The 12,648-nt window shown below is 33.8% G+C and overlaps 1 protein-coding gene and 1 long non-coding RNA gene across 2 annotated transcripts; both read left to right on the top strand.

The window, feature by feature from the left end:
- The first annotated feature begins 409 nt into the window (after positions 1-409).
- On the top strand, positions 410-9,355 carry Sdc (Syndecan). Its single transcript, XM_066302420.1, has 4 exons — positions 410-641; positions 6,324-6,516; positions 6,608-6,793; positions 7,507-9,355. Exons 1-4 carry the CDS (start codon positions 576-578, stop codon positions 7,674-7,676), a joined length of 615 nt encoding a protein of 204 aa, XP_066158517.1. The 5' UTR covers positions 410-575; the 3' UTR covers positions 7,677-9,355.
- Positions 2,838-5,296, top strand: LOC136350574 (uncharacterized). Its single transcript, XR_010734177.1, has 2 exons — positions 2,838-5,089; positions 5,158-5,296. It is a non-coding gene; the product is annotated as an uncharacterized lncRNA (long non-coding RNA).
- Positions 9,356-12,648: the final 3,293 nt, after the last annotated feature.

Raw genomic sequence — 12,648 nt, 5'->3', positions numbered from 1 at the left:
TAAACCACACGGCAACTCTCTTGAAGACAAATCTTAAGTTCCTTTATAATACACATATTCATCAATCATAATTTATGAGTCCCTATCGATGAGTAGATGGAGTCCATAATACATGCGGTTCCGGTAACGACCGATTATTGGCGACCTCCAGTACGAATCTGCTATCAGAGAAAATTGGCAAACTCGCAGGCGAGAGCCGCGGAATCGGCAACCGCGTGGTCGCCACACAATAGCAACGCCGCTTTGCCGTTAGAGTGCTGACGGCACGTCACTGTTAAGTGTATTAAGTTCAATGAGAAGTATTGTCCTCTTATTTTGTTCAACTACTGCTTAGTGAGAGAGATAGCCAAGTTCCAAAGATAGAAACAGTTATGAAATATGTCGTGAAAGGCGAGAAATGAAGGTGAAGCCGTAGCCAATCTCCCAGTCTGACAACATTGCAAAGGCGGACGATTGATTAGTAATCCGAATGCTTGTTCTGTCAGTGTGTAGTGTAGTGCCATATAAGTTATTTTTAATAATAATAAAATTGAAAACTATTTAACAAGAAACAATCCTTTACAAGTGTTTTAGTGATGCATTTTAGGATATCCTCGATAATATGCTGGGCACTTCTCATTGCTCTCACGTCAGCGGCACAGGTAAACATTTGATCGTCCCATTCTTTCTTTTGATGGTTTACATCCTTCTTTGGGATAACCTTTTTGACACCAATTGTTTTAATTTATGATTTTTAATCGCTAAATCGTGGATATGATTTTACAGCTAAATACTAAAACTTAAAATTCCGTTTAAATGGACAAAGGAAGGTGCATTTATTATTGAGTATATATACAAACGTTACAGACCTGAAAGGAAGTGATTATAGGGTCATAAATTCTCCAATGCAACTACTGATATTGTACACAGTTCTTAATGTATACAGGTATAAACTGAATTTCAAATTTTAGATTCTTTAGAATTTGTCTAACACTTGAACTGTATAGTGTTTTATTCTATCGAATGAGGATTTGCGTCTGGCTCAAGTTAGAGAATATTCATAAGTGGGTATAAGTAATTTTCATTTTCAATTGCTATAATATTTAATGGAACATTACAAACACTTAAGGGCTAATCAAATGAAAGCAAACTTCAAAGGATAGACCCCTCAATACCAAAAATTATTGAAATATGACAGTGGTACTCACCATATATTTATCAATATCAATCAACTCTCTTAAATATTTTTTTACACATTAAAAACTTGATTAAATTCTCAATTGTATCAGGGAAAGTATAGAGTTTATCCATGCTGGATCAACAAATATAGTAGGTACAATTTCTTTTAACCGAGTATGTCCAATTTTAATATCTCAGTATAATAATCCAAACAGGGTTAATCTGATAAGCAAACAGTACATTTAACAGTAGTGTAAATCCTAAATGTAGCCTTCTGTTCTTGCGAAAGTGGGCAGAAGTATTGTCACTTCACCAGTGAATGGACTGGCATATGCAGGTAAGGGGACAATACTTAGCTACAGCAGTGTGTAGCCCAGTGTAGTATACCAAAATTAGTGGAAACAATTTTACGGGTAATTTTAGGTCTAAAAATATGTCAGAAAAGTCACATAACCAAATCTCTAGAAACGCTTGAATAATACATTATAGAACGTGAAAGGTTTTTTTTTATTATTTTTCCTGGAAACTGCCACGCGTGGAAAATTTGAAAATTGATATGTGTTAAACCATATTTTGAATTGTTTTCAACAAAAAATAATTTACACAAATAAGTTCAGCAAATCTAAATAATAATAATTATTGTTCTTTGTTTCAAACGAGAAAGTCAGTTATGTATTTTCAGTTAACTTGTACATATGAATCATAATAAAAGTAAGTGTTTCTCGTAGCTGAGATGAAAAGTATTAAAATTTTTGAATTGATTTTGAAACATAAAAATAATTATATTTTAACATATTTAATGATTTGTAATCTTTTTTAAAAAATTAGAGGTACTCGTAATGATGGTTCTGTATAATTGCAAAATTTGCATCAAAACACTTAATGTGCATCCAGCTCAACCTTAAATTCCTTAAACATATTTCTAAGTTGTAAGTAAAAAGTAATTATTGATATACATAGAAAGTAATGCGATAAACCATCCGATCGCAAGTTGGGTAAAACTAGGCATGTGGAACTTCTATGTGTTGTTGACTAATAAAGATAATTTTGGAGAGAGGGTCTCAATCCTCACGTGAACCAAGTTCCTTTATAAGGAAATAATGTAATAATGCATAAAAAAGAATTCAGTACGTTATCTGATTTTAATTTAGGATAATTGACAGGTGGTAACCTTTTATAAAAATATATAGGTGGGAAATAGTAGATGAAAGCGGCTCAAGGTAACTGTATGCACATCCCATGTTATAGTTTCCCCAACGCTATTCAAACCTTTGTAATTCAATTTTCATGAGGACTTGATAGGAGTATGAAATTTGTGTGAATCATGTGGCATATATTATTACGCATCAAGTATATAAACAAGATTTCAATCCGTGTGACATAATAATTTAAACGAACGTTAAGTACCTACTTTGCTGCCGTGAATATTACCACTGTTTGTCAAGTTAGTTCGAGTTTTTCTTTTAAACTTTTCTGTTTTGTCATAACCGAGTGATTCTGGAGATGTTGTATGTATGCTTAAGCGAGATTAAATTTCAAACAATATTCCATAAATGTTAAATTTTTTCTAATATTTGATAAACAAATCGAAATGCACCACTCGCGTTACAGCAAAAATGTTTAGTTGGCTAAAAATAGCTCTGGCGTATTATAGACAACGGCCATGTGAAGGTAAGTATGAACGGAAATTCAAATCAATCGGCGTTAAAATAACTTAAAAATAAAATTAAGGAAGATGTATTGGGTATTGTCGAGTGCATTTTTATTGTTATACAATCTACGATGGATGAATTGATGGAACTAATAGGAAGTTTTTTTTTTTAAGTTTCTATTGTGTCTATCGATAGAAAACCGATAATTTACATAAAAAGAGAGCCATCAATGGATATTTTTTCCCTTTCCATTATTATTTTTTCGGGCGGTCTTAATGTATTACTGATGGTCTTAAATTGGTAAATAGTTTTGTTTCAGACATTTAACGCAATATGTTTTATCGCCAAACACGCCGGGTTTGCAATAAATTATAATATGCTTACTGTGTAATTTGAAAAGATTTAATACTTAGATTGAAATTTAATTTTGAACCATTTAAACATGGCATGTATCAAAACTAACGTAGAGTTGCAAATTGCTCAATAACATGTTCTGAGAAAATAATAATGGTAAAAAAAGGGATGTACATTGGCGCATGATAACCATTTGTTATATACAGAGTGGTTCAACAAGAGCGCCTGGGACGATTACGGCTTTATTAATGGTTTCGATGAAAAATAGTTTTTACACTTATATGTACGACCTTAAAGGGCACATTAATCATAAGAAGAAATATGTGGTTCCAATTTGATGGGGCTCCCGCACATTTTCATCGAAATGTGAGAAACGTTCTTAATAGTTTATTTCCTCAAAAATGGATTGGACGAGGAGGACCTCAACTGTGGCCAGCAAGATCACCCGATCTTACTTGCATGGATTTCTTTTTGTTGGGATATATTAAAGATATAATTTACCAAGAACCACCGGAAACATTATTAAAGGTCAAATTGTCTTTTCAAAAACGCATTGAACTTTGTACCCAAAATAGTGGTCGTCATTTCGAATGTATATTTTCAAAAATTGTGAAATTTTTAGAAGAACTATTACAGTCTGATGTTTTTGTTTCTGTAACCATGGAAACGAATCCAAGTCATACCCTGACAGTACTTTGTTTTATGCCGTGTTGTTATTTAAATTTAAACGAAACCTCATTTTATGAGAAACGGTTAAAGGTAGGTATAGGACGTATTGGTATCGCTTGAAAGGGCATTAAATAGTGATTTTAATGAATAAATAAAAATGTCTGCATTCCATTTAAAATAAGCAAAATATTCTAAATCGTAAGTGAGTGAGATGTAATAAATATTTTTGCGCACCTTTTCTATCAAATTTCAAGAAAACTATTTTCAACTTGAAGAAGTATCCGTTCTTAAGACCTTCCGGTCAAAAAACGGTACTTAAGTAATTCATTTCACGTTGAAAAAAATGCTTTCTTGTCCCTTGCGTTTTTTACATTTCGTTAAATTTTTCAATGCGTATTTGTTTTAGACCTATCTAGTGTTCTACTTCTATTACTTTCTTCTTCTAATGTGATATATTTTCAAAAATATAAGGTGTTAGATTTAAAAAAAAAACGTAAGTTTGCATCGTATCTTTTTTTTCGCACCCTGTATAAATGACAATATTTTTAAAATGTACCCTGTACGATCGTACGTATAAGTGTAAAAACAATTTTTCATCAAATACATTAATAAAGCCGTAATCGTCCGGGGCGCTCCTGTTGGACCGCCCTGTATATATTCTAAGAAAAGTTTTTAGTCAATAGATATATCGGCAAAATTTATTTGTTTTACAGCAGTTCACGAAGGTCAAGAACTTTCGATATCGAAATTCAGAAATTCCCAATATTTTGACTAATCATCACTAATAACGATGCCATGACAATAATTCCAATTGTTTTCAACAAAGAACGAATCTGAAAGACCAACTTGATCAATGTTTTAATCAAAACGTATTTTTTTTGAAACTTAACATGTATTTTTAATAAGCTACGTCACATTTGATTGCGGCAAATGGGTAATATCAAAGTAAACATGTGTTTCACGCAAAAGAGCACGTTTATTTTCGACTGGGGAGAAATGTTTACAAGTACGGAATAAAAAGCACAGTAGTGCAATCGGAAGTATGTAGGGGCACAATGGTATCACGTGATACTGGTCAGATGCTTTTCCAAGTAATCTGCTCCAAACGAATAACGGCGGCATCATCGAACGGAACAGGGCGGGAAGCGAATCCATATGTGTGTAGAGGGCGCACAAATATTGATTTGTTTTCATTAATAATTTGACACTACTTACCCACATTTCCCGGGTCTAATAAAGTAGTAAAATCTAATCATGTAAGTAACACGCATATCCTGCGAGATTAACAACGCTTTGTATTTAAACACAATCTTTACTTTTACAGATGCAACACGCAGCTCTAACCTCTTGTAACCCATTATACAATATACATATAGTATCTAAGATGGCATGTATGTATTTCTGAGCTATTGTTGCTTACACATGGACAGTAATATACGAAACATGTCAATGTGCAGATAAAATTGTTGATTTTTTTCGTTAGGCGCGTCTCTAATACTATATTTGACATCATCCTACACCTAGACCTACTACACCTACCATGACTAAATGCATACACATGCTATACCGTATCTTTATGTCAGCAGGAATGCTACTTTTTAAAAATCTTTGAGATAGTTATGCTCCTTGAATGTGAACATTTGTCGCTACGAAATTCATTATAATTTGCATTGATTTCTATCACTTCTTTAACCTAAGGCCGCCGAACTAAACAGTTACGTCTTTATTATCCTGCAATGCTGCTTTGGCAGCTCTCATGATCAGTTACCAAATACGTTTTGCATTGAGAATATTTTCCATAAATTATTTTCTCGCAAATGTTCGATAAAGACCGGATCCGCTGCGACTGTTCAGTCATAGTTAAAATGACGACTCAACCTTAATTTCGGGCACAATCAATAAATTAAAAGGGAGACTCTTTATGGTAGGTATTGCATACTTTTGTTAAATATTTCTTATGAGAAGGTGAAGCCGATTTTGACAGTGAAACGTTGTTAGGGCAATGCGAGTCATGCCCATCATGATGTTATAAATTACGTTCGTGGTGCTACAAGTTAGCATTAGGACGTACCAAACGCGTAGTTAACTGCAAGTCGGAGAAAATATTTTTATGGGTTCACATAATGAGAATTATGTAATCATCGTGCGCTCCCTTGATTTACAAATATAATCAGCTTTAGCATTGATGTTGACGGTGTAGAAGCAGTAATGTGCAAATTTTCTACTTTAACAGATTTTAATTTTGAGGATTTTAAAAACTCATCCAGTAATTAAACTACGTGAATAATTTATTATTCGTATTGTCGTCAGTCAAATGACTTAATAGATATTAACTTATCAGTGGTTCCATCACGTTAGGTTATGGCCAGAATTTTCAATTTCAAGGATTATCTAAACAACACTTCTATTTGATATTTGCTTATGTTTTACGTAGTGCGCCTAGAATTAATTGTTTTCTCATTTTAATTACGTTTAAATTTGAATTTCCAGAACACTTTAAGAAATAACAGAGAATTCGAGTTTGACCGAGATGCCGAAATTGAAGGCAGCGGATACGATGGGGAGGTGAATCGAGATTTGGAATCTAGCGGTTCGGGACAAGGTCCACCGGATGGAGATGATGACGAAGATGGAGACTCAACTCCGAAAATTCCAGAAGTTAAACTTAACCTTAAGCCAGATCGTGAGTTTTCACATAGTCGTGCAAATAGTTGTTTAAATATGGTTTTGGTTATTCTTGATTTTACGTTATATTGATCGAAAACTATAACCAGGTCCTCCGAGTATCGACGAAATTGTTCCGAAGAAAGAGTCAAATCTAGATTACAATATCCCTAATACTGCGAATAAAGATAAAGGCCCCATCGGAATCGCTCCAACCGAAGATACGAGCGTCATCATGAATCCAAAACCAGAAGATCGTCCTACATCATTCTTCTCCCAACCAGGCATTCTAGCAGGTAATATCACAATTGTGGAAATTTTCGGTTTTTGTATTCCGGAAAGAAACGTCGCGTCTACGAAACTAGTAAATATTCTTTGAACCGAACGAGTGATAACAAATTAAATCGCAATCAGGCTCATAGATGTACTTCAAAACACCTTTCGTCGTCCCATGCAGCAAACAGCCGATATCGAAACATCGATGAAAGCATTTGTTGAGAATGCTTTTGAATTCGGCAGGTGTAAGAATATTTTGAATCCAATCGATCGCATGATTTCACATGTGTGTCTTTTAAATCTCACAAACACAAAGGAATTTGTCGTAATTTACGATGCTTCTTGAATTTCTTCAACGTTCCTTTCAACTTATGTGACTTTCACTACAAAGATGTCTTTAGAGATATCCCACAATATTTAGAATCTCTATAGACCTTGCCATACTTGGTGAGCAGTGGCGATAACGTAATTTTATTATTTACCTTAGGATTATAGACTAATCTAAACATAGCACGCACGATAAACTCAAAAAATCACGTTAATGATAGATTCTGAATCTAGAACAAGGGATAACGAAAAACACTTTTCCATGTCAGAATGGTCACGAGATTATTCGGTCGCGTATTGTTCATTAATTTGTCAATTTCAAATGCCCAATAGGCTTACCCGAAACCGAGCGAAATTATTTACCTGTACGCACGAGTTTGTGCTAATAATTATATTTCTTTTTCAGCTGTGATTGGCGGAGCTGTGGTAGGACTTCTATGTGCGATCTTGGTGGTGATGTTCATCGTGTACCGAATGCGTAAAAAAGATGAAGGATCTTACGCACTAGGGGAACCTAAACAGTCTCCGAACTCAAATTCGTATAGTAGGGGAACAAACAAGGAGTTTTATGCTTGAAAGTAGTGCTAAAATCAGGGACGATTAAAATAAAACAAATCGGTTGGCTGCTGGCAACTTAATAAGGACTGAATCTTCGTAAATTTTTTTTTGCTTCAAAGGAAGAGATTTAAATTTATATTTAGCTTTATTAACGCAGCATAAGAGAGACCGCGAACTTCAATTCTTTACGTTTTAAAATGTGACAGATAGGAGAAAGATTCAGTCTGAGTAATTGTTACTGCCAACAGGTAGCGAACAAATTCATAAGTATTGTACTAAGTACAAAATTGGTTTTCGAATTTGTCTAAAGGCAATCTTTCAGTCTTATATGTCTTAATGAATGTATATATCAGTGAAACATAAAAATGAACCTACATATTTTAACGTCCACTAATTTTTGAGTATACAGTATATAGTCTGAGATTTTAATACTGGAGATTTACGTTGATCTTGACTGGCTTTAATGATATTAACCATAGCTTATACTGCATACTTAAACGTTTCTCTAACGTAGGTATCTAGGAATTACAAATTAATCTTACACTAAGTAATAATTAGAACTATCGTTACAGTTACAGTAATATTTAACTAAAACGTCATTTTGCAAAATTGTCTTTCTTTTTTTGTTATTTTTAGGCAGCTATACATTCCTCTAACTACTAAATTTCCTCCCTCTTATTAAAAGTTAAGATTTGTTGACAAATTTACTGAAGTAATATCAATACTGTATATTGGATGGGAGCGCAGTAACATTTAAAACGAGAAAATAATAAAATTATGGGAATATTTTCAATCGCTTCGCTTGCTGATGTTTAAGAGTGCGAGATGTAACAGAAAATTTTACCCATTAATAGTCAGCTTGCACACCTTCAACTTTCTGCAAGAAAAGAACATGCATTATGTGATTACAGCTCTAAGATTAAATTGGGAATTACAATTTTTCAAAAAAACTTATGTACTCACTTTATCGTAATACTTTTTATTTATACTATATTTATTTTAGGTGTTATTTTCCTTATGTATTGTGCCATGATGGAGTAATTTGTGTTGATCTTGATGGGAGCTTAATCACATATGGATCAAATCGATGTCAAAGCAATATGTATATAAAATAAAAACTGTGAGATTGAATGGGTTTGAAATTGCTCCACTCACTTACCCCAAAATCAGTTTTAGTTCTTTAGACCCAATTTAAAATGCCTGACAATAAAGAATGAGGTTAGTGGTAAAATCTTGCAATTTTTATTTCTAACCATTGTGCTTTGAAATATTGTATTAGGTATTATAATTGTAACATTAATCATAGAATTAACATTAACAATATAGCTTTAGACATTACATTAATAAGATAGCTGAATGTTAATTATCCCTTGTTGATACATTGTTTATTTTTTATAAAATCAAAAATTTTCTGTTATATCAATCTGACAATTTGTTGGCGAAACAGTGTAACACTGTCAAGGGGAAACATACTGGTTTTTGCGTATAACTATTATTCCTTGATTAACCCAATATATTATTTGAGCAATTCTTACATTCGTATCAATAATAAAATAATAATAGTAATACTAATTATTATAATAACATTTTTTAATAAACTGATTATAATTATTCAGGCTCGAACTGTATAGTAACTAGAATAATGTTGTACAATCTGGTTGTAAATAAAATCAAAATATAAAATTCTAACTCTTTAATAGGTAGGTATTAGATTTTATTTTCGATTCACCTTAAAAACAGCTACCGTTCATCAGTTTTTCGTGTTTTTACTGACAATATCACACAACCATGTTGAACCATCGTCGAGGAACTTATGAAAATATTTTTTTTAAGATTTAAGGACTAGATTTGATTACGTTTCACCTTTTATCGGCCACTGGATCGTACCCAGAAATATACCCTGTTGTTAGGCTTAATAACGCTCGATTCCATAGTATTAAAAATGTCGCCAATCAAATGTGTTTTTACGCTAAATGATCGTTATATCTACCTCAGAAAATTTGCATTAATATATCGGCCCTTTTCGCACGCACCAATCGCACGTGCAAATACACATAGGCATGTGTTGTTGGAAATTATGAGTATATTTAGTGGAAATCGGGATTAAGAAAACAAGAACGCAGTAACCGACTTCACTTATGCATAAACGGCAAAGGTACTACTGCAGTACGAGCGAGCATCCTCTGCCAGATTAGAAGAAATATTTCCCTTTTTGTATACACGTGAATCATCTCGGTGCGTACGCGATTCGAATCGACCATGCCGAAATTATTATTTATCCATTACTTTTTAGATTTTATGTTTTTTTTTTCAAACTCTTAAGCAGCTACAGTTTTTGCACGGATACGCGTATCAATGCAAAAATCCGACCGGTGTGGAACATTGCTAGCAATAAAGAAAAAGTACGTTTTTTGCGTTAGCGGATCTACACGTGTGCGTTTTGACATGTCCCTTATCCGAAATGGACCCGCTTTTGAAAATTGTTCGATTCGTTCTAGAGCGATTTCAAAAATCGAAGGCACTCTTTCAATTACATTCGAATGTGAGGTACGAGAGAACATATGTAACAATCTCAAAAACTGTTTCTACTATAAAAAAGAAAAAAATACAAATTTCACCGACATACATAATGTGACTAGTCTTCATTCATTGCATCCACTCAGACATCCTTATTTATAATTATCTTTTCAAATCCAATTTGTAGTATTTAATTTGCGAGGCCCAAATATGACCTACAATTTTTTTGTCTAGCCAAATCAAGGTCAATTAAATGCATTTATTGTCTGCAACCAAAAATCGTGCAGTTTAAGTCACTGGGTATGTTTATCGCAAATTTGTCTGTTCCGGTTAAGTCGAAATGTTTCGTTAACTTACTATGTGTATTCCGTACGTGTGAGGCTGTGACCAAAGTGATGTGACGCAGGTAACGAACTTTCATAAGTTTTAAAATTGTGCCAAATAGCCGGGAAAGATTGCGATCTTCGAGAATTCGTCGAGAGATGTGTGTAATGAACGCGCTTAACGTCCAACTTCCAAGCTACTTAAAAAAAGCAAGAACATCTTCGTTTCAATAAATGTCCAGACACCGACATATCTATTAATAGATCGCTGCCTATAGAGCTCTAATACACTTTGTATTATAATAATTCACTTTGTTACATAAATAATGTTACTAAATTAGGCCATTTTTCGAGCTGATGCCCGGTGAGAAAAACATCATTGCTCTGTTAACTTTCATAACATATTTAGGACTGGCCCTTAAGATCAAGAAAAATCGAAGGGAATTTTTTTTAAATCACGGATCGCTAACATCTGTGGTCAGTGATACGTGTGCCAAAATAGTGTTTGACCTTGACCTGGTGAACCGTTCAATAAATTGGTGAAAATCTCATGTAAATCGTAACCTCAATGCGACAAAAACAAAGGGTACCATCTTGGACGAAATATTTAAAATTAGAAGAGAAGTCGAACGACGAATTTCGATGGGATTCGGTAGCTGAAACTCCTACTGCTGCTGATCCTTAAAATCTGACTCGTCCCGTATACCAAACGTGATTTTTAATCAGGAAGAAACATCAAGCAAATGTTCGATGTAGAAAAATAATAAAATGTTCAGTGAAACCATTTCAATTCCTTCTCGGCAATTTCTTTCCAACGTGTGCAAATTTGGTATTCAATTGATTGGGCCAAAGTGACATGAAGAATTCAAGTCGAGCTTTTGTTACGACAAACGCATTTTGAAATTTAATTGCCTGCAAAAGAATTTCATTAAGGATAATATTAAGGGTATGTAATTGTGTTTTATTTTTACACAATCGATCTTTTGCAATTCATTTTAAAATGCGTAAATATGCAATTTATTTAATATGCTTGATAGGGTACCGGCTTTTATGTACCATGCCATAATTATTTGTATTTCTTCGTAAATGCAGGTTCTGTGCCAGTAGTGGTAACTAATAACCGTAGGACGCCTTTTAACATATAATCGAGATGTTTCGTTTAGCATTTTATATTACGAATTATAGCAAGAGATATTGTGTAAAACAGTTCGTTAATAAAACGTCTTATTACCAAATTTCCGAATTTCATTTAAAACCTGGGCGTGAAATTCTCACATGTGATTCGAAAGCTCGATAGGGCAAAAACTATCACGCCACGAAAACTCTATCAAAAATGACTTTGAAACATACAAAAACACTGACAAGTCCGTAAATTTGGTCACTGAGAAGCCAGTGGCGTACGTGCGAATTTCGGATTTTCGGAGCTCCAAATTTTCTATTTCGTGGTGGCTACTAATTTACATTGCCTACTACGGAATCGGACGTAATATATTGTCATGGGTAATTCATAATACTATCTAATCTTGCTTAGTACACTTACGCCTTTTCAAAGAGATTGGTTGTATGCACATCTGCGCTTGAAGAAAGTGAAATACTTGTTCTGAAGTGTAAGTGCAAGTATGTACACTGATTGGTCATCTTTAAAAGTTGTCATTATCCGAATCGATAGTTAGAAGATATATTGAAAAATATAAAAATGCGTGATCGAATAAGAATGAAAATTAAATTCGTTCGTCATTGGTAATCATAATGTTATTCGATAGAATTATTTGAAGGACACGATTGACCCTTTCCACGAAATATTTTCGAAACACTGAAAACAAGTCAAACGTGTGGGGTGGAAGATGCGTAGAGCGGTGTTGGAGCTTTGCGAAGTTTCCACTTATTGAAACAAATTTCAATGTTCAGGCAATTAAAGTGTCATTTTACAACTCGTTTTGTGTGATCAAAAAGTTATTTTTGCGAACCGGAAAAAAAAAATAGATTATACGTGAGGGAAGGAGTAAACCGTGATCAGGAGTACGAGAGAAACTAAACCGAAAATCTACAATCAAAAATGGAATTATATTAAATAAGGAGCGGGGCAGGGAGTCCCATCTTAGCCTGGGGCCGGGCCTGATCTGATCAGGTCGGTAGCCTACGAGGGCCCA

Source organism: Euwallacea fornicatus, chromosome 3 (assembly GCF_040115645.1).
Source record: "Euwallacea fornicatus isolate EFF26 chromosome 3, ASM4011564v1, whole genome shotgun sequence".
In the NCBI taxonomy this organism is placed as follows: Eukaryota; Metazoa; Arthropoda; class Insecta; order Coleoptera; family Curculionidae; genus Euwallacea; species Euwallacea fornicatus.
Note: the sequence above shows the minus strand (reverse complement) of the source record. Positions and strands in the feature narration are given on the sequence as shown.

Bases quoted from the DNA above. Each gene is read 5' to 3' on its own strand.
- Sdc (XM_066302420.1), top strand. From the start codon at position 576: ATGCATTTTAGGATATCCTCGATAATATGCTGGGCACTTCTCATTGCT. The intron at 642-6,323 runs GTAAACATTTGA...TTGAATTTCCAG, and splicing joins CTCTCACGTCAGCGGCACAG to AACACTTTAAGAAATAACAG. The intron at 6,794-7,506 runs GTAATATCACAA...TTTCTTTTTCAG, and splicing joins CCAACCAGGCATTCTAGCAG to CTGTGATTGGCGGAGCTGTG.